The sequence below is a fragment of the Cynara cardunculus genome, assembly GCF_001531365.2.
Source record: "Cynara cardunculus var. scolymus isolate 2C chromosome LG 17, CcrdV1, whole genome shotgun sequence".
Classification (NCBI taxonomy): Eukaryota; Viridiplantae; Streptophyta; class Magnoliopsida; order Asterales; family Asteraceae; genus Cynara; species Cynara cardunculus.
In genome coordinates this window covers 1-21,607 of record NC_037544.1, presented here as the reverse complement: position 1 = coordinate 21,607, position 21,607 = coordinate 1, and the positions used below count along the sequence as shown (strand labels likewise).

At 35.9% G+C, this 21,607-nt stretch overlaps 3 protein-coding genes across 7 annotated transcripts; all 3 read right to left on the bottom strand.

Moving 5' to 3' along the window:
- Positions 1-35: 35 nt before the first annotated feature.
- LOC112499806 (peroxisomal 2,4-dienoyl-CoA reductase-like) lies at positions 36-1,955 on the bottom strand. The gene is made up of 5 exons (XM_025103076.1): positions 1,685-1,955; positions 1,398-1,557; positions 1,024-1,193; positions 720-942; positions 36-375 (listed from the first exon to the last, which is right to left on the bottom strand). Exons 1-5 carry the CDS (start codon positions 1,949-1,951, stop codon positions 218-220), a joined length of 978 nt encoding a protein of 325 aa, XP_024958844.1. The 5' UTR covers positions 1,952-1,955; the 3' UTR covers positions 36-217.
- On the bottom strand, positions 1,727-10,228 carry LOC112499803. Of its 5 annotated transcripts, none has more exons than XM_025103073.1 (11): positions 10,067-10,228; positions 7,225-9,230; positions 6,463-7,119; positions 6,295-6,366; positions 4,652-4,804; positions 4,211-4,374; positions 3,778-3,925; positions 3,526-3,648; positions 3,175-3,262; positions 2,875-3,089; positions 1,727-1,972 (listed from the first exon to the last, which is right to left on the bottom strand). In XM_025103073.1, exons 2-10 carry the CDS (start codon positions 9,112-9,114, stop codon positions 2,917-2,919), a joined length of 3,468 nt encoding a protein of 1,155 aa, XP_024958841.1. In that variant the 5' UTR covers positions 9,115-9,230; positions 10,067-10,228; the 3' UTR covers positions 1,727-1,972; positions 2,875-2,916. The 5 variants fall into 5 exon arrangements, with proteins under 5 accessions (XP_024958841.1, XP_024958840.1, XP_024958837.1 ...); XM_025103072.1 differs by having other exon boundaries at positions 6,463-9,098; positions 9,169-9,230; XM_025103069.1 differs by having other exon boundaries at positions 6,463-9,230.
- A 654-nt stretch (positions 10,229-10,882) lies between these two features.
- LOC112500376 lies at positions 10,883-17,171 on the bottom strand. Its single transcript, XM_025103860.1, has 12 exons — positions 16,995-17,171; positions 16,664-16,714; positions 15,773-15,903; positions 15,505-15,621; positions 15,263-15,382; positions 12,840-12,913; positions 12,392-12,561; positions 11,959-12,012; positions 11,532-11,641; positions 11,265-11,378; positions 11,059-11,174; positions 10,883-10,962 (listed from the first exon to the last, which is right to left on the bottom strand). The coding sequence occupies exons 1-12, from the start codon at positions 17,169-17,171 to the stop codon at positions 10,883-10,885; spliced, it is 1,314 nt and encodes a 437-aa protein (XP_024959628.1).
- Between the last annotated feature and the right edge of the window lie 4,436 nt (positions 17,172-21,607).

The following is a 21,607-nucleotide window of genomic DNA, read 5'->3' as shown; positions in this document are numbered from 1 at the left end:
TCCCCAAAATCCAAGTAAAACCATAAGAGAAGAAGTACAATCCAAGAAAACAAAGCCATCATTTCAAGATTATAAAGATTTCAGCGAAATATTTTCTGATAAAACGGCATGTAATATCCCATTTATTCTTTGGCAAATACATATTCCCCATAAATCTAGCACTCATATTCAATATATATTACCCCTTAACCAATTTCTTATCCACCATTCGATTAGGCTAGAGTTTGCTAGAAGGTGGTACCCCAGTGGGTGTAGCTCGAGCACGTTTTTCTACTACACGAGAAAGCAGTTTCACTTCCCCCTTTGGTAAGTGACGTGGCCGGCTTAACCACAGTCCTCCATCAACAATTAGGGTCGTCCCATTCACATATTTACCTTCAGGAAAATCCATATAAATATTAACATACAATAATCAACAAAACAGCAACACCCTCTCCTCTCTTGCAAACACAGAATGGGTAAATGGATGAGCTACAAAAGGACATGTGGGAAAAAAAGATTTCACTGTTGAAAAACAAAATTGTTAAAAACTGAAGAGGAAATCAAGCAAATCCATTACCCTGATGGAATGGAAGTGTTGAATTAGGGTGAGGGTAAGCTTTTAACTGTCTGGCCAGCCAGCCAGCTCCAAGAAGCCGGATGGATTCAATTTATCTCAACTATTTGGTGCTGAGACCAAACCACCTACTGAAAGTAAATATACTGAATATGTTACCAACCAGTATCTGATGCAAGATAGATGGCTGCCATGGCAATATCCCATTTCTCCCCAAGTTTGAAGAGAGGCATGACCTCTCTACTTTTGCTTTTTATCTCATCCGGTCCAAGTTTCCTCATACCAGGAGTGTCGCTTATCGGACCAGGTGCAATCCCATTGACTCGTATATCATAATCAGTACCCCATTCCAGAGCCAAATTTCTGGTAATTGCATCCACTGCCGCCTATCCCACATATTATACAAATTCTCACAACATAACAATAACATAAATCTCAAAACTTTATCACTTAACCTGACCACTTACCTTAGCAGCAGCTACATGAATTTGGTACCAAGCAGCTGTGTAGTGTAGGGTGGCACTGATATTCAGTATTATTCCACCACTATCTGAGCTTCTTCCTGCTGCTCCTTTCTTAAGATAGTTGAGGGCTTCATGACACATAGTAAACGTACCAACAGAATCGATGTCCATCACTGCCCAAGGTAAAACAAACATTCAACCAGCAAGGTTTTTTTGCCAAGGAAATTTTCAATTATGTTAATTGTCATATAAAGATATGAAGGTTCAATGTCAATTGATTTCTCATTCTTCAAACAAAGAAAGCAGAAGGAAAAAAATCAAGATGAAAAAGGAAGAAATACAAAATAATCAGTTGATTTGAGTGTATGAAGAAAAACCTGTTCGAAACCCATTTGGAGATAGATCTTCTGGCGAGACCAGGAAATTGCCAGCAGCAGCGTTCACAAGAATATCGAGCTTCCCATAGCGTTCAATAGTTGATTCTACTACTCGCTTGGCATCTTTCTGATTGCGAACATCCCCAGCAAAACCAACAGCCTGCCACCACATGTGATAACTTAAAGAAAGAATATGGGAATCCAATTACAAATGTTTTGTTCCATTTATATAAGGAAAACATAGTTTGATTATAGAAGCATCCAGTTTGTTGAGGGAGAGGGAGTACCGGAATACCGAGAGACTGGAGAGAGGAGACGGCAGAGTCAACGATGGTTTTGCGACGGCCCATGATGGCGATGGAAGCGCCATGTTTACCGAACTGTGTGGAAATCTCGAGGCCGATACCGGAAGCTCCTCCGGTCAAAAGGGCTACCTTGCCTTTGAGAATCTCTGGCTTGAAGGGCGACTCCATTTCGAGTGAGATTTGTAAGTGGAAGAATCTTGATTTTATCTCATCAGTCAAATCCTTTTTCAACAACTCCATCCGTACCATTTGGTTATAAATCTGCCATTTCTAAACCATCCAAGTTCCGTTCGTAAATATTATTTTCCTTTCAAGATACTACTTTTTCAAATTTAAAGATTTTTGTCATCTTTTTTATTTTATTTTATTTTATTTTAACATAAATTATACTTCATGATAAATCTCTTATTTAACATGGCTGTTAAAGATGTGTTTTTGTGACCATTATATTTGGTAAATCAAGCCTCTACATTGTTAATTGAACAATTTTTCTTATTTCATCCCCCTCCCCCTCTCTAGTTTACATAAAAGTCGATTGTTTTCAAGTTCAAAAAGAAAGCAACGAGTAAGTTAGAATTTAATGAAACATTAATTATAATTATAAGTATGGTTGGATGAAACATAAAGTTGATGGAAGATTGGAAGCAAAAGTAGATGAAGAAGGTGAAGGCGTGGTTTTTGTAAGGATATTAAAAGGCAAAAAATAACAAACCCCAACGATTACGTTGCATATGTTTAAAAGTAGAGAACCAGAAAGAAACCATTTTGTTAATGGCTTATTTCTTTCCTCATTCCCTTCTTATAATACATACCATTCTCTCTCCCAAGTCCCACCCAACAACAAATATGTACAGTCTCCAAACAATACACACACACACACACACACATATATATATATATACATGCATCTATGTGTGTATTGATTGTAAGTAGGATTTTTAACCATCAAAGAAAATATCCCCAACTGTCTGAAATACACCAATTCCAATTCTTTCAAACAAACAAGCAAACCCATCTTCACATTTCTCCAAACCTCACATCACACGTATACACATGTTTTCAAGTAACAAAATTATTTTCATACCCAACTACTCCATCCCACATAAATGATTGTGCCAAAATTTAGTATCTAGTACAAGCTAGTATACTAGTATGTAGTATGTAGTATGTACCTTTCTTTATTTATTATTACTCAACAACAATGCAATTGCAAGCTAAGATCCCTTGTGGCCTTTGGTGTGGTACATAACACGTAACTGGCTGGTTATTTCGGTGAAGGATGGCCTGACCATAGGGTTAGGCGCCCAACATTGCTCCATTAACCTTCTCCATTCACCATCACAATCCCTTGGAATAGGGGGTCTCAATGTGTTGCTCACAATGCCTCCTGCAACCACACACCTATATCCTATCAGCTCAACAATCAATAATCTAAAATCAACCTCAACCTCAACCAAATTAATTAAGCCCACCTATGATTGCACCATAGTGCATATTTGCATACGGCTCTTCACCAGTCAGGATCTCCCATAACACAATTCCAAAAGAGAACACATCAACCTGTTACAAATACTAGCAATTTATAACACTCTTTTGTCTGAAAACAAGGTAATTTTGTACAACATTATAATCAGGTTTATCTTCAATCCAATCACATGGTAACCCATTAATCTGACAGGACCTTGTCCAACTTACCCAAGAATTCAAATGTCATCTGATCCAGTACCAACCTTTATTTCAGAACAAATAGGTGACGGATATGATAGAACATACACTGGTACTGCAATAGTAGACTCATACACAAAGGTAAAGAGGACCATCACCTTCTCAGAAACTTTATTGCTGCTACCATTCAGTAGCTCAGGAGCCATCCAGGGCAGGGTTCCCCTAACTCCACCTGAAACCAAAGTGTTGCGCTTGATCTTTGATAGTCCAAAATCACCTACCTGCATAAAAATAATAAAATTTATACAATATTAAAAACTAGAAACCAGTAAATATGTTGCTTGCGCATTGTTGACAAGCTAATCATGTCTTGAGTAAGAAAAAGAAGGCATAATCTATCATCTGATGACCTTGCATATAGGGCGTGAAGGATCCTTCATATTCACCAGCAAATTGTCACATTTCAGATCAAAATGCACAATGTTCTTTGAATGTAAATACTCCATTCCAAAGGCTGCATCCATTGCAATTATAAGCTTCTTGCGATGATCCAGATGCCTAGAAACCACATAACAAAGGATGAAGCAGCTAAGTAATCAAAAGGTGACATCTACATTGAAGTCAGAAATACATAAGCTGTAAACCTCAAAAATTAATGATCAAGTGAAAAGCGGCTTATTGTTACAGCACATTGTTAAACAATTATTATCAAACTGAAAAGGTAGAGCAACAACAGGACATTTCATCTTGATCGGAAATGCAGACCCGCACAAAGTTGGAAAGGTATATATTGATTTCATAGTCAAAGATTCAACCACTGAAAAATACAGGTGGACCTATTACCTATCTTTGCGAAGTAAGACATGCCTTAATGAACCATCAACCATGAACTCTGTGACAGTAGCTAATGTCCCCCCAGGTCCATCTTGTACTACACCGTAAAATGCCACAACGTTCGGATGGTGAAGCTTTGAGAGAATGTCAGCTTCTCGCCAGAACTCTATTGTCTGGAATGAAAGAAAATAGCGTCGAGATGAGAAAGGGACACTTCACCATACACATGAATTTGCACGAGAAAACTCACTCTCATGAGACTTAAGGGGAGAAAACAAATCAAGTAATAAAAATTCAATAACTACATAAATTAATGAAGGAAAAATTGTGGCTCATAGATGCTTTATCCTATAGCATTCAACTTGTTTATCAAGTCGCTATCGATTGTTGACTTGGTGATTTTGATTGTGGCTTCAGAAAGAATGCAGTGAAAAGACAAAGGATACCAACCAATCTCTCCTGCTCAGATGATCGACCTGCAAAGCAACTCTTCTTTATTCGCTTAATGGCCACATCTGTTCCCCTCCATTTTCCATGGTAAACTGTCCCAAATGTGCCAGAACCAAGCTCCCTTAATTCTTCAAGATCTTCATTCCTTATGATCTGCAACAAGCAACGGAGATGGCAAAGAGACCAGATAACAAATGTCATTATAGATCTATCATAACCTTAAAGCTGGAGTATTTTAATCAATGTCATTCGAATAACCTTAGTACTGTCATATGCAAGAACATTATTGTGTGTATGCAATTAAAGCAAGAAATTATGTACCGAAAAGTGAAGTTTTAAAAAGCAGACTTTTCTATATGCATTACAAACAAATATCGCCTCTAGTGAATAAAATCTTCCAAATGGCTCAACCTTGAATCTCAACAAGAAGAAATCGAGAAATCAGCTTATAACTAAAAAAATCCGAACTGTAAGCCTTGATTTTTAAACTAAAAAGGCATTGGAATCTCTGACGTCAGCTTATAACTAAAAAGAAATCAAGTGACAAGTGATTGTAAGCCTCGATTTAGGGGGGGAAAAAGCATTGCAGACCTTAAGAGAGCAAACAAGCATGGCATCTCAAAACCCTAAATCAGCCACCAGACTCCAGTATCTAGCAATACATGAGGCACTTGAAAATGATGACCTATTAATATTTTAACTGATATCAATGCAGCTTACAAACTCAACCAGGGTCAGGACTAACTGTGCTTATAAGTTTGAGTAGTCATCGTTTATGTGAATAATCAAGTTTTCTGAAGCCACTTTCTCAGTGTATTGAAATTCAGAAGCATCTATAAAACTATTTTGGTTTTCTTAACTTTTTTTCGTCTGATTTGCAATTTTGATGTCTGTCAATACTTCTCTGTTGCTTTTTAGCTAAGTTATGCTATGTTCGACAATTGGAAGAAAAAGAAGTAACATAGAGAAAGGCACATACACATATACAACCAACCCTAACCATCCGATGGTTATATGATCAAGGTTTTGAGTGGATAACTTAAAAAGATTGGAATTTATAAATGATTAGCCTTTGAAATAATTAAGTTTCATGAAGAAAATATCCACATATGCAAACTTCAAGTAGATGATAATATCATGATCATCTGTATAAACATCCAAGATAAAAAAAAAGCATATTACCATCAAGGTTCCAACTTAGTCTAGAATCAAATCATAAAGACATTATTTAGAGCTTGGTTTGGCAAAAGTGAATATTCCATCATCAGGTAACATGGATAGAACTCAGACAACTCAGCAAATGTGAGCTAATCAATGTAACAATATTCCAGAAAATTCTGTGTTATGTTATTGAGAAGAGATTATATGAACATATACATAATTAGGAACCTCTCTAAGGGAACTAATACTAATAGAAAACTAGAAACTGAAACCTAGATTATTCATTATAATCTAACAATCTGTATGACCTTTCAGGTATAGTTAGTAGAAGAATAGCCAATGCAAAAATTCAATGTGTAGTCTGGGATTTACCCTTTTTCTACAAAGGCCCAAAATGATCAGCATGAAAAAGCAGAGAGTTAACACTGAATTATCTATAATACCAATATGAATTATCAAAAGGATGAGACATGTCACCATACCTGCAAAGAACTGATATCAAGATCTTCTAGAGAAGGACCAATAGAAGGCAGCCCAACATTCCTTGTCTCAACCTACAATCATCAAAATGAGCAAAGGATGCATCACAAAGATCCATCATATTTCAGGAAAACATGAGCTGCTCAGACTAGCAATTGATGTAAGCTTACCTCATACTCTGAGTCTGGCATCCTCATTTCTTCTACCATATCAACAAACTGCATGCTTTCACTGACATTGACCTGCGATGGATCATAATGTGATTGCAAAGAAATGGAACTAGACCCCGTAACAAGAGGTGTATCTTTTTCTTTGTCTTCAACGAAAGTGTTCTTGGAATCTAACTCGCTTCCAGAGACTCCATCTTGAAACCGTGCGATATCATGGACCATGGAGGCTTCTTCAACTTTTGGAAGTCGAGATGAAAATGCAAGTTGATCCTGATCAATAAGAGAAACATCCTGTGGGAACTCATCCCTTGCCAATTTCTGGAAAAAGGACCAGTGCTGAGGTTCATGGTTTGCTATGTTCAAGCTCAATACCGCTCCATCTTGTGGTAGGCCGCCTATACCTGGCAGATCTTCAGACATCATTGCTCTTGTGAATATATCAGACAGAAAATCCCGGGGAAATCGATCGTTGACATCAATGATTATGTCTCCTTGCTCTGTCCGCGAAACATTGGGAGCAGCAGATTGAGCATACACCTGAGCATTGTTAGCAGTAGAATCACTAGCCCCTCGTTCACCACGACTGTACTCTGGATGGTTAGTTGCAGGATCAGCATGGAGCCTGAATTGTGATCTAGTTTCTGCTGGTTTATCAAACTGGACATTGTTATCATTGACCACCGCAGTGTTGGTTTCACAGGCAGACTTAAGAATCTGACTCTCATTGATACCCTTGTTATCATTTATAGGTTCACATGTTACCTGTTTCGACTTCCCATTGCCTAGTGCATCTTCCGTGCTTTGAGGTTTTGTACATGATAGTATTCTTGTTGAGATGGGAGGCAGCTCACTTTGAGAAGGTACATCTTCAGTGTGAAACTTTTCAACAGATTCTAAAATGAAATCTTGTGGCCCAACATCAGAACGTGAATGAGTAAAAAGGAACTGAGAACCGAGGGAGTCATCAGACTTTGTTAGCCTGTTCAACTCTGCCTGCCCCCGTGGAATTCTCTCAGAATGATAAACCCTTGGAGGGGGTACAGGAGGTTCAAGGTAGCTCAAATCAATAAGATCAGACCCTGCACCACTAGAAAGCAAGGCCTCATTAGATGCATATGAATCATCATCTTTATCATTACATTTACTAGCTCTTTCCATGCTAGCAGCATCGAGGGGAGAAGATCCCTGTTCTTCATCCTGGTGCCTCTCCTTGCTCATTTTAGGCTTTGGAAGAAACTTTTGCTCTGCTCCAGGTAGGGCACCTGATGACCCTTCATTCCCTAAAGATCTAATGTTACCGTGATCAACCTCTTGTTTAACAGAACTATCACCTTTCGGCATTGGGTTCCTCACCTGTGACTGTTGATTTTGTATATCCATAGTATTAGACATCTGCCCTTCGTTACAACCTCCTTGCTGACTTACATGCTCATCAGAGTTCAGTTGGACAGAACTTTCAACAGGAGGTTTGTCAGATAAAGACTGAGAGACAGGTACATGTTGCTGGGTTTTTGCCTTGGCTTCTCCATGATGCTTTGGTTGGCCCTGATGCATCTGGATATGGGTCTCATAAGCATTGTATGAACTTGGCAGCATAGCTTGAGAAGATACCAGCACTGATGATGAAACGTTGATGCTGGCCGAAGGTGTCACATTGACTCCAACAAAGTCAGTTGTAGTTCTACTAGTGTTCATCTCAGCATTCTGTCCATCGAGCTCATTCAGATTATTAGCCAAAGAGCTTCCTAGACCATGCAAACTTGACCCCCTTCTTGATCCCATGTCCATACCATTTACGGCAACTACAAACTGAATCTCCGAATCACCACCAGAGTTGGCCAAACCAAAATGAGTATCGTCTAAGTCACTCAAGGAGAAAAGAAACATCCTAAGCTTCTTTGAGCCTTCTCCTTCACCAAGTACATTACATTCCTCCATCATATTCAGCAAATCCTCATCAGAAGAGACAGATACCAATGCATCAAGATCCTCCCCAGGAAGCTGATACTTGATTGAACAGGTTTCATTGTAAAGTGCTATTGTTTTCTGCCATAATTCTTGCCAAGAAATATCCCTTCTTATACGGATAATGCGTGTATCTCCTCCAACATATCTAAGTTTGCCGTCACTTGGACGAGGTAAAATTTTGCCACCAAAACTGCATAGGATCTTAATCTTTAATGAAGATATATCTGATGCACTAGAAGAGGCATAATCACGAATACCTCCCCGATTACTGTTGGTTTGAGGTAATGATGACACAGATCCATAGTTGCTTGTGCCTTCATAAAAAGAAGTCTTCCTTTCAAGATCCTTTGAACCTCTTTCTACAACGTTGAGCATGGAAACATCAGACCCACTTTTGGACCCAGTATGACTGATGCCTAAGACGCCTTTTAGTTCCAAGTAGCCTGTAGTAAGGTTTGGATCCCCTGCAGAGTATGGAATGAATGGCATCCTAGGATTCACTCGATCCCGCATAAATTCAAGAGCGAACTCTTCACCTGTCTGGATGGAATAATTCAGTACAGGATTCATCTCTGTAGGTCTCATATTGGCATTCAAGAATCCCTGAGATGAAGATGCTGATTCACTGTTCTCAGATTGAATGGCATGGTAATGGACATGGTTGCGGCCTGTCGCAGGTTCCATTGTTCAAAATGCTTATGTAAACCTCTCTCAGAAGTAATGTCAATGGTGACAAACCTTATTCCAGAATAGCATGAAAGTTGTATGAAAGCCATATGGGCTCAAACTCATTCTTAAACCTACAAAATAGCCAAGAAAAGTTCTGCTCAGAGACAATTATATTGTAGTTGCTTTCCCCATATAAGTTATACTGTAGTGGAACAAGCAGACTAAATCCGGTCACTATTACTAACTTCATTGATGAGCTTGACCTCATTCAACCCAGAAACGTGAGTATGTTCATTTTTCCTTGGTGATTGAAGGGCCTACTTTATTAAAGTATGAATGGAAACCAGGGAATCATATTTTCAGTTTGGAGTGATCAACTTCATCTCCTTAAAATATGCCTAACCAAAGAGGAAATAAACAATTGATCAAACAAGTCATTATGAAATATTGGCTTTAGTAAAGCTTAAGCTACTAGTGAAGTAACTAATCAGGAAATCTAATCAAAATAGAGAAATGAAACAAGGGTTAATAGGGAGTTGGTTTCCAGGCTACTAAAAAGTAAAAAGAAGCAAAACTCTAAAGCAGGTAAGTAATACTTTAATCCACATTGACCCCTGTCATAATAAGGTATTTGTGATATTGATTCTTTGAATTTTCTTCATTTACCATCTGCCTTTTCTCTTTCTTTTTTACCCAGCTCATTTGAAATTTTAGTACGGAGGCTAAACATGATTAAGTATATCCAACCCCATACGCAGCAATTAGGATGACATAGATGAATAAGCAAACTCCATACTTTGAATAGATGATATGAGAAGAAAGTGACAAGTATTTTGAATATTAAAAAGGTTAGCTTTGTAGAGAATATAGAGTTATGCAGGCGAGCTTAAGAACATCTCATTAAAAACCAGGATTCTATAGAAAGATCAGATCAAGAAGAGCGATAGATGAAAGTGAAATGACATACCTTTAAAAACACATCAGTTTTTGGTTGCGATATCTTGATTAAATGGAGGTGTGCAGAAATTTGGTGGTGGCTCTGTGGTTAATCTTGTTGTTGAGAGGAGGAATTTCAAGGTTTCTCCCTCTTTCTTCTACGTGTTGTTGTTGGTGATGGAGGTGTGTCTGAGCCGATAGCAATTAGGAAGCAAGTGTGTCGATCATCAATCAAGTATTCAAGTCAAACGATGAGGGTGAGGTTCTTCCTTAGGAATGGATATTTTACAGTTAAAGTCCCTCAACTTGTAATCCTTTATCTTACACCACCTTCTTCTTCTCAATGAAATCAGATTTATTTATTTTTAAACATGTTGATTGTTGGAAGGAAACACTCAGCTTTTAATATTATTTCAAAGTTTATTAAACATATAACTCTATAATAATTTGGTATACATATCTTATTAAATGAAAACATTATGTTAAAATTAATATTGGAAAGTTGTATAAGATTATGTTCACATACACCAATAATAATAATAATAATATATAAGGTGTATGTGAGATTCTCAAATAAAAAAGAATGAAGAGTATATATAAGTTTATCCGAGATTGATAGACATGGTAACATTGTTTTTGATAATGGATAACATTTTGAACCTAAATGTATCTAACACATTGATATTTTAAAACTATTTGATTTTGATGAAATTATGAAATAAAATTATATATTTGGTAGGTTTCAAATGTAAAGTTGCATATATATATAAGAATAAGAATAAGATGAGACTTTGAAAACCAAGATGCAATCATGAGATTTATTATATCATGTTTGGCATGAATCAGATTACAACAGAGAAGGTTTTACAAATAGAGACCTGCCATGGCTTGGCTTATACTTATAGTATGGAGCAGCTTCCTTGTTCTCTGCAAGGATCATATAATATATGCATAGGTATATAAGACCTTACAAGAAAGTTCCATGTTAATTTGTATGCAAACTTACTACTTACTTCATCAGACCTTCATATCGACCCAATGCCTCCTCGAACTTGAGCCACATAGGATTTGCCTTTTCAAGCTTCAAATTCTTTGGCCCCGATATATAAGCTTGAACCATAAACTGGATGCTCCGCTTCCTATATAGTACATATCATCATCATCATCATCATCATCATCATCAATCACAAAGAGCTTAATATTAATTGAAACAGATGAAAATTACCCACCTCCCTTCATATTCCGATAACCACATCAGATACGCTGCCCCAAAATACATGGAAACAAATGGTTTTGTGAGATCATCGAATGACTCTACTTTGTAGGCCCTGTACCCCAAGTCCCTTCGGCACACATCACATTTATTAATTTTACATTATTATGCTTCATTCATAATTAATTAAACACTACTATACTAACTAGCGCTCTCTCTCTCTCTCTATATATATATATATATGTATATATATATATCACCAAACAACAACTAGCTTAGTCACCTGTATATCCAACAAGCAGTAGGATAGTCAATGCCCATTAACCCTGTACGTTGCCCTATGCCATTCACATAACGCTTGCTAATAATCTCCGCAATAGCACATAAAATCGTCTGTCCAGTATAAATATATACACTTAATGGATCAGATCAGTACATGATAGTACTATATTAAATAAGTATGACATTTGAAGCAACTTAACACATGCTATCTTGTGACAGTGTTAAATAAACATGTATTTCTCCATCAACATGTGTTTAACATGCATGGTTCCTATCCTATATTCCAGGACATATATATATATATTAGGGAGGAGTTTCATCATGCAGCCATTCTAATCTGGATGATTGGATGCATTATTCAACTTCTCGGATTTCAGTATGCATTTGAATGGTTATTATGACATCTTATGTTAAATGTGCCTACTTACCGGCTTCACTCCATTCGTGCTAAAGTGCTTGGACACAACCGTTTCTGCAACTCCCTGGTACAAAACAGAAAATATTAGCAGTGTGCTCATGATCCGAGGCTGGTATGCTTCATACACATTCCATTCATGCTGAGAAATTCTCTTTTCTGAATTTTAATTAACAAGCCAATATGTATTGAATGAACTCATAAATGCTATATTTGACTGACAAAATGATCTATAAAAGTTGTAAATACAAAGTAAGTTGTTAAATTGTTGGTGCAAGAAAACTTTGTCTACGATATGATTCCCTCAAAAAGAATGTCTTGCTAATGTCCAAGGCAACAGAACAAACACAAGTCCCATAACCAGGGAATTTGTCAATTCAGCATAAACTGAAAACCTGAGGGAAACTATAACCTTTGCCATGCATATGATACTTTATTCAGCTTACCTTGAGTTCTATCCGAGAAAGATATGGTCTCCTCTCGCTATCATGAGAAATCCGTACCCTCCCCCGTTTCTCTCCAGATTTTGTCCACTCCTTGTTGACGACAGGGTTATTCCACATATACTCCATGTCTTCTGGAGAAGCCCTCGACTCCCATGTCACATTGATAGGTACTATGCAAACAATTCAAAAAGTTGGTCATGTTAATAACACTCTATATATAAAGTACAATTTACACTAGACTTATACACAGATAATAGATCCAATGAAGAAAAATGTTCATTGATGTTGAGATCGAAAATGTTCTATAAACCAACTGAACAAGCAATAACCCATCAACGACCCATTAATTATAAAAGGATCCCCTACTAAAAGTATGGTGAAAGACAAGGGATTTCTTTTGGGGACTATATGCAAATAAAATAAGTGGCATCATAGGGTTAAGTTGTACCTTGAGTGTTTGAAGATGCAGTACCAGAAGCAGAATCATTAGGCATAAGCAAGGTATCAACTTTGAAAATTTGTCTGCAGAAAACATATATATTGACATCAAATCAAGTTCACTTATAAATGAACAAATCATAACGATGTTTTTTCCTCTTCTAGATCTAATTTCATTGTTATATGCTTTGAAAACTTGCTATTCAAATCACCCCGGCAGTCCGGATTAATAAATATGGTGCTACCAGTTACTCTTTTATGTATTACACTAAAAGATATACATATACAAACCGAGCACTCTCAAGTCCTAGTCATGATCAGCCTAGGTCAGATCTTGTAATAGGATGATGAAAAAAAGATCTGCAACAAAATGCAAGAGGATCATTGAGGAATTCAACATGTTGCCTTAGTTGGCTCATTAGGCCTAGTCCTAGATGTTTATTTCATTAAAAGAGAAGTTTAAAATAGAATCCACATTGGATAAAAGAAGGGGACCTGATATTTGACGACTATGCTGGAATCAGTGGAAAAAAGAATGTAAAACAAATGTTTCACAGGTTCAAAAATATTTTGGAGGTCGCAAGGAAACTTTAATTAATTAGATGTCCTGCAGTATATGCATGCTAATCCTACCAATTCAGCTAGTCCTGAAGAGTCAGATGTTAAAGGTTTGGTACAAGAAAAAGAATTAAGTTCATCCAATTCTTGTAATCCTACCCATCAGAGTCATCGTTGCTAAATTAACCCACCTCTCACATATTTTTTCTTTGGGTCAAAAGACATTTAAGAATGTAAAACTATGTAAATTGGAAAGTTCATCCTTCTGTATGCACACCAAACATATCCCTCTGGATATGCTGAAATTATGAAAAGACTGTAAGATGCAAAGCGGATGTCCTCAGGAGTTGGTGAAGAACCCAATACAATGGTCCAAGAGTCTAAACTTTATACTTAATATGCTGGATAACATGTTCGATTAGTGACTATTTGACAATTGGATGCAGGTTTCCACTAATAAGGCAATGACAATAACAGTTTTTCCACCATAATGTTTACATATAACAGCTTAAGTATTTACTGCTTCGTCTTTCCACTGGACCATTGATGAATTGAAGATCAATCTGTATGATTGCAAACAAGAAGAACTAGCTAACTAGTACCTCCCTCCTACAATTGAGTGTCCCAATGGAAATGAATGAACAATTAGGAGATGATCACCCCTCCCCTTGAAAAAAATTTGATCCTTCTTACTAGTTATAAGATAGATCCATAAAAGCACACTATTATCAATTCAGATTGATTTGTCCCCTAGATCTTACGTTGAGATCCTCTCAAATATGGCCTCATCTACTGCTTGATAAATGAAGAATAATGCTTTCCTATCTTTTTTCTTATTTTCCTTCAGTTCTGTGGTTTGTTGTGCAGTCAAACCCGTTTGGTTTGATGGTTCGTTTACACCATTCTCGACGATGTTCCACAGATCTTGAGATTCATACAGAACCTTCATCTGTATGCTCCAATGATGGTAATTTCTACCAYTCAACTTTGGAAGTTGGGGCTGTAATAGATTGTTGTTTTGAGAAGCCATCTACGATTTTTTCGTCAATTCCTTCGCACAGTTTCTGTCAATGAACCCGATTTTTTCGTCAATTCCTTCGCACAGTTTCTGTCAATGAACCGTGGCTTTGATACCACTTTGTTGGATCAAAATAAGAAACAACACAGAAAAACAGGGCTGGAGATCAAAGGATATTCTTATTATTACTGCAGCAAATTTTTCTATTCAAGAAACACATATATATATAYACATATGAAGCGACAGACAGTTAACCAACATATGGTTTATGAACCAACACAACTGTTGGTAAATAACCACCAAATAAAAACTGTCGCTAATAACCTATAAACTATGATAAACAAGATAACTTATAGATAATCACATGACTTCGCTTATAATTTTAACAGATCTGTCATAGAGGCAAAGGTGTTGGTGTAGTCCATGTGTGAGGTCTCAGGTTCGAACCTGGCCACCACCTTTTGCTGTCTGGGATCTATGCGACTTACCCTCCTGGTGATGATTGTGGGACTGGCATGGTGGGGGTTGTTGGTCCCAAGTCAGGATCAACAAGGGCACTCCAGGGGGTGGCCAAAAACAATTGTACCAAAAGAAAATTTGGGTGATATCGAAAGTGTTAAGTTGAAAAGTCCAGTCAGAAAATGTAGGCACTTATTTTTAGAGGAAGAGAGCATTTAGTTTGCACCAGAAAGATGATGATGTTTTAGAAACACCATATCCAATCAATAATTTCATGATGTTACCTATAGTCTCACTTGAGTTTTATCTTTGATATGTTGTGCGTCAACACAACTACTATATAGATGGAAAATCTAGAGGTAGGCTCGCTGAATAGTTATAGGAATGGGATCTATGACCTGGATGGAAGGCTTTCCTTGACAGAAAGATATCGTTTCCAGTATGCCAATGTTGATTTATGTGTAGCTTTCTTTACACCCCCGTGATAAGACCTCACCATGAACTCTTCACTTCTTTCTCTGCAAGATCAACTTCTTCTTAAAATCCTAGATGTAAGAGTCAGCAGAGAAGGCAATAAACATGTTCTTGTGTGTGTCTGTGCATGCAGAATATGAAAATGTGATGCAACTTTCGGACTCACTTGTTTCCATAATATGATAACCACTTGAGATAGGCAGCACCTAGATATAGGTTTATGAAAGGCTTGTAGAGAAGATCTGAATCGCCATGCAAATCATATTCATTGTAACCCAGCTCACTGCAAAAAGCAATTTGAGTTTACAATTATATGCTCCGGCAGATTTAGGGGGAGGAGAGAGGGGTCTACAGGAGAAAAAAAAACAACTGCTTGATTCGGGTTAAGCAGTCAACCCTTTTGTATGGTCAGAATCACAAGATTTAGTTAGTACCTAATTAGCCACTCAGCAGTTTTTGGTAAAATTTGCATGATCCCAATTGCCGAGGCTTTACTTTTTTTATTATAACTTGTAGTCAGCAGATGTCGATCACTTTCAAGCTGACCAATAGCACAAAGCATATCCTGCATAACATAGCAAAGCAGAATCTATATTTGTACTTGGTCCTTAGCTGCATAAGTCGCTGATCTGCCATCTGACAGTATCCTAACCATCACGAATCTAATCACTAATGTGTTGAAAATAAGGATAAAGTTTTACTCCCAAACTGCAGACATCCAAAAATTGAAGTTCAAGTATGTTTGGATTTATAATGTATAACTTGGCAAAACAGTGTTCAACAACCATCTTTGCCCATTTCTCTTTTTGGGTAGAGACTTCACTGAAAACTAAAATGACTAGTCAAGCACAAATGGTAGGTAGAGATAGCTACTGAGAAAAGGACTGAAGAAAATGAGGAAAAACAAAACAAAGACAGTATCATGGAAACAAGATCAAGGTGGAAAAATGGTACCAAAACCAAACAAAATGTGAACTTTCTTAGCCACACAGGAGCGCTTTAAAAAATACATCAGAAAGACATCAGGGGTCATTCTTTTGAGAAATATAAGTCAGGAAACCCAATGCAAACAATCAGGTATGGATTGCAGTTTGGTTTGTTCAAATCTTAAATTGCTTTTGCTACAATTCCAAGCCACATGACTAGAGCCTTACCAAACATATCCTAGAAACTTGATGCAAAATAAGGTATTTATCTACAGACCATAAATATGGGATGTTGAGAAAACCGATGCAGAAAAGGGAGGTCAACAATGGGAATATGATAGCTGACAATATTTTGTTGGAAATGTATGAGTGATAAATAGCTCAAACTATAAAATGTACCGAATCTATCTCTGATATAAAATGCCTGTGAACAATAATCCCAGCCACAGCCTGAAAATGAAGCATCCTATATGAGAGACAAATAAATAGCTGAGAAACTTCAACTTTGTCAAGGAAGAAGTGGAGACTAACAACTGTATGTATGTTCAATGAAAGGATTTGATAGAAATCCATGTAAAACCTTTTTTACGTAATGAGATGTATATATTACGATGTAAATTTTAGACTTTCTTTAAGCCTGCAGATGGTGGATATATAATTTTGATAATTCAGTTTATAAGCAGAAGCTCAATCCGACTAATAAACAATGTAATGATTTAAATCGTTTAACCTTCATCTCATTTTGTGTCAAATAAGGCTGGCCATCAGTATCACGTGACAGGTGAACCTTTGATCCTACAGTCTCCCCAGCAGTTATCCATTCAGCACTGACATCAGGATCCATCCACATTTCTTGCATGTCCTGGGGATCGACACAATCATCCCAATATCTAAAGCTGACACCCATCCTCGTAGGTAATGCTCTAGTGGTATCTAACTGCACAAGAAATTAACATGTGTTAATTAAGAGTTTATAGAAAGCATCTGGTTGGCCAATATGATTGCAGGTGAGTAGAATAAAGAGACAAGAGTATCCATCCATATGCAAAAGACTGCTTTTGCAATGTTAGTTGACCACTTGATCTAGAGATTTTATGTCTTGAAACCCGGCCTCTTAATTACAACCATCTTTGCTAAGGCATGTTTCACTTTCCAATAATTTGTCCTGATGCATTTAGAACTTGTCTCTAGCTAGGTTCCATGAATTTAGAAGCGACATTGGGACGGAGCTCATGGATCAAGAAAGTGATACTTGGATCACATGTATATATGACATGACAGGTTTCTCCTTAGAAATAGAATGAATAATCATGTTTTATGGTCTTGATGATATATTGGACCATGTTAAAAGAACATCATGGGCTTTCAAGATCTTTGAATGCATTCCAAACGGAGAAGGAAGCCCTTCCCTTAAAGTTTGATAAAGCTTCCAAATATATATATATATATATATATAGAGGTTGATGAATGTTGAAATTAATAAAAGAAAATTAAGATGAAATTGATATGGGTTAATTCATATATATGATCGTGTGAAAAAGATATAGGATTGCAACCAGATAGAAGGCTCCCTGCGTCTGGTGGTGATATATGGGAGGAAGAAGACGGCAGGGAATGCGGAGGAAGGAAATGGAAAGAAGAAGCAATAATTAATAGTTTATGAGAATGACCAGTTACAACCGCAATCCAAACATGGAACCCCTTTTTTTGTCTTGTGGTAAAAAAACAACAATTTACATCAAACACACAATTAATTAATGGTTGTTGGATTTTTATATATATAATCAATTTGGGTTTGTGTTATTAGGAAAATGAGTAAACTACAATTTCGGTACTTGTGCTATATACGAATCTTTTAAAGTAGTCCCTAGACTTCAATAACTACAATTAACGTTCTTATTGTTTTCATTTTGCTTCCAAAATCGTCCCTCAACTTACATCTGTTAGATTTTTTCCGTTAAGGGGTATTTTACTTTGTATGTATTTCCTTAATTTTGTTTTCAGAAATTGATAAATAATATTTTTTTTAATAATATATATTTCTATATGCGGATTACGTTGAAAACCGTTCAATTCTTAAAAATCATACAAACCAATTTCGACCAATAGAAAAATTCTGTTTTTTTTTAATTAATTTTAATTATTAAGGGTTTAATAGTCATTTACATTGTTTTTTGATTAATATTGGAAGGTATTAAATTTTGTTAATTTTAGAAACATAAGAAATGAAATGTTTAATATGGTAGGAGTTTAATCTTTTTCTTAATTTAGTTTTTTCACAATAAATATGTTTTATTTATTTTCACGATTATATTGATTAAAAAATGAATTTTAAAATCAGTTATTGTTTGATCTTATCAACAATTGTTGATGAAATTGTTTCAAATCTTTTTTTTATTTGTGATTTTTGTAACACCCTCATTTTCACCATGAGTTGTGTCACGTAATTCTCATTAAGTAATAATAAATAACCCCAAAATATAGTGGCTAATAAAGCCTTATTACAGCGGAAGTCTTACAAATTCAATTAAAATTAATAACTCAACGCTAACCCGTCCCATATCGAGTTACATTACAAAATGAGTTTAAGCATAAACCTAACCATCCGAAATATAACAATAATATAATTATCTAGAAGAGAACCTCGCTCTTGTCCACCCTTGAATCTCTTGCACCTGATATGCATACTAATAGTCAGCTTTATAAAGCTCGGTGAGTTCATGGTTTTTGTGCACAATCATACAAACCTCATCATGCATAAAACAAACAATGCCCCAAATAAAATAATATGCACATTTGTTTCAAACCCTTTTGAAATAATAATGAGATCTCTTAATTTTCCATCGGGTTAAGGTCTTACCGTCATCGGCACTTCCCCGGGTTACACGGCTATCCCTTGTCCGGTTACCCCTCCTTAGGATGTACCATCCCTTATGACTTTTGACCCCTTCTCATACCCGACAAAATAAAATAACAAGCTAATTGATGTTTTTAAAAGAAAACATGCAAACAAATAGCATGCAACCCACAATAATAATTCATATACATGTATTAAACCCATAAACATGTACATAAAAATAATATTGTAATGCTCAAATAATTTGTACATAAGCATGCATCCCAATTAAAATCTCATGAATACTCACCTGAATAGCTCTGTTTGGCTAAACCTCGTCCCTGAGTAATATCCTATAACATGTAATTATATTTCAATAATTAGAGTATTGACATTTCCCCAAAAAGTCAACCCGAAAGTCAAATAGGTCAACTTTGGGGTAAGAATGGTCAACGGGTCAACCCCAAGTATACATCGTCGCCATATACCCCCCTCCCTAATGGAATTCTTTTCACATCCAAAATAAATTACGACGTATTAAACCCAACATTTAATTATATACGATTCTCGTTATAAAAACGTACGATCCCACAATTATCTAGTCACAACTCCCGAAATAAGTTACTAAATTATTTCTTATAATTTAAATATGGAAATCCAATTAATTAATAATCTTTACAATTGATGTCCAAATATTGACCAACTTAATCGAAACATCCCGATTTATTTCGATTAATCCAAGTAAATCAACAAGCCTCAAATCTCTTTTTAACAAATCAAAACAACTCGAGTCTAACCGAACTCRACCAAAACAAGTCGGTCATGGCCTAAACTTGGTCTAGTGTCGGCCGACTCAACTCGACGCCCGGCCCAACCCGGTCGCACCCTTGGTGCGGCTATCGTGAACGATTTTCGTTTGAGATATTTTTTTCGATCATTTTTCACCAAACTTTTTACAAAATCTTATACATAATAATAATCCCAACTCGCACCCAAATTTACAGCCCCTACTGTTCAATATTAAACTCGTATTTTGAGTTTTTTTGTACCCGAATCTCGTCGAGCCGCCGCCACAGCAGCTTCTAGCCTAAACCGCTCGACATACAAGTCACCATAGCCCACGAGACTTGTACCAACAGAAAGGTAATTGAAAAACAAAGCCAACCATATATTATACATCAATTTTGGTTGAGTATTTTACCTCCAATCACCGTTTTTATGCGGAATGACCCTATGCCGCTTCAAACTCGATATCTCTCTCCTTTCTTCATGAAATCTCGAAATTCCAAAGACGTTTACTCTCTTACATTATTAGGAACATCTCCACAAAAATTCAGCCGAAAAATCCAATTTATAAGCCGTTAACCATCTCTAAAACAAGAAAAACGAGATTTTGGGAAATGATTTCCAAATCTCATCACTTCCAAATWAATTTTCTACTTTTGGCAGAAATAGTCCCTTTTGTTTTTCTTTCTGCATTTTCATCCCAAATCAATTAAATTCAAAATGTTTTTTTTTCAAATGATTTTATTTATTGCAATAAAATCATATTTTTCGAGTATCGACACTTTAATCCCGTATGTCGTTTACTCTTTAAATTTTAACCCTTAACATTTATTTATTTTACGAATAATAAATTTTTTTAGGGTGTTACAAATTTGTTCTCTTAGTGGTTATGAATTTGTATGGTATGATAGATGCAGTAACTTAATGAAACGTGTTCAGATATCAAAACTTTTATGGATGAAATTGTTGTATAACTTATTATGATACAAAATATTTTTTATTAGAAAAAGGGCACTAATTTAATTGAAAAAAAGGCACTAATTTAATGCAATTTGTTCATATTTCGAAAATTTTATGAATGAACTTGTTGCATAATATAATTTTTTGAATAATCTTGTTTCCTATAAGTTTTGAAACGTAAACAATATTAAATAGTTTGACAATAAAAATGATTAATGGAAGCAAACAATGAAACCATAAAAATGCATGACGATAACTGTTGTTTCATATAATGTGTAAAATGTTATAATTATGAAACAAGTTCATATAATGATTATTGTAATGGTTGATATATTAATGTTAAGAAAATGGTGTGTATTTGATAAACAGTGAAACTATTTCATTATAAGATTGAAACAGATCCATGTACTGAAAACATGACAATGGCAGATGTCTTCTCTAGCAATAGGTTGATTTGTGTATTGATGAAACGGTGAAACCATTTCATTCATGAAATGTAATGGTAAAAAAATTCCGTTTTATTATTCAAAATGTTTTATTATGTTAACTTGATTATAGTGTGTTTTATATTTCAAAATTTATTACGATATACCTAATTTCATTGGTTCTTACTTTAATCTATTTTTATGATGGATGTTATTTTGTTTATAATATTTGAACATAAAATGAAGATATTTTTAACAAACCTATAATTTTCAAGATTACTAGTTGTATATCCGCGCAAAGCGGCGGGAGCCATGAATTTTAACGATTTTGAAGTT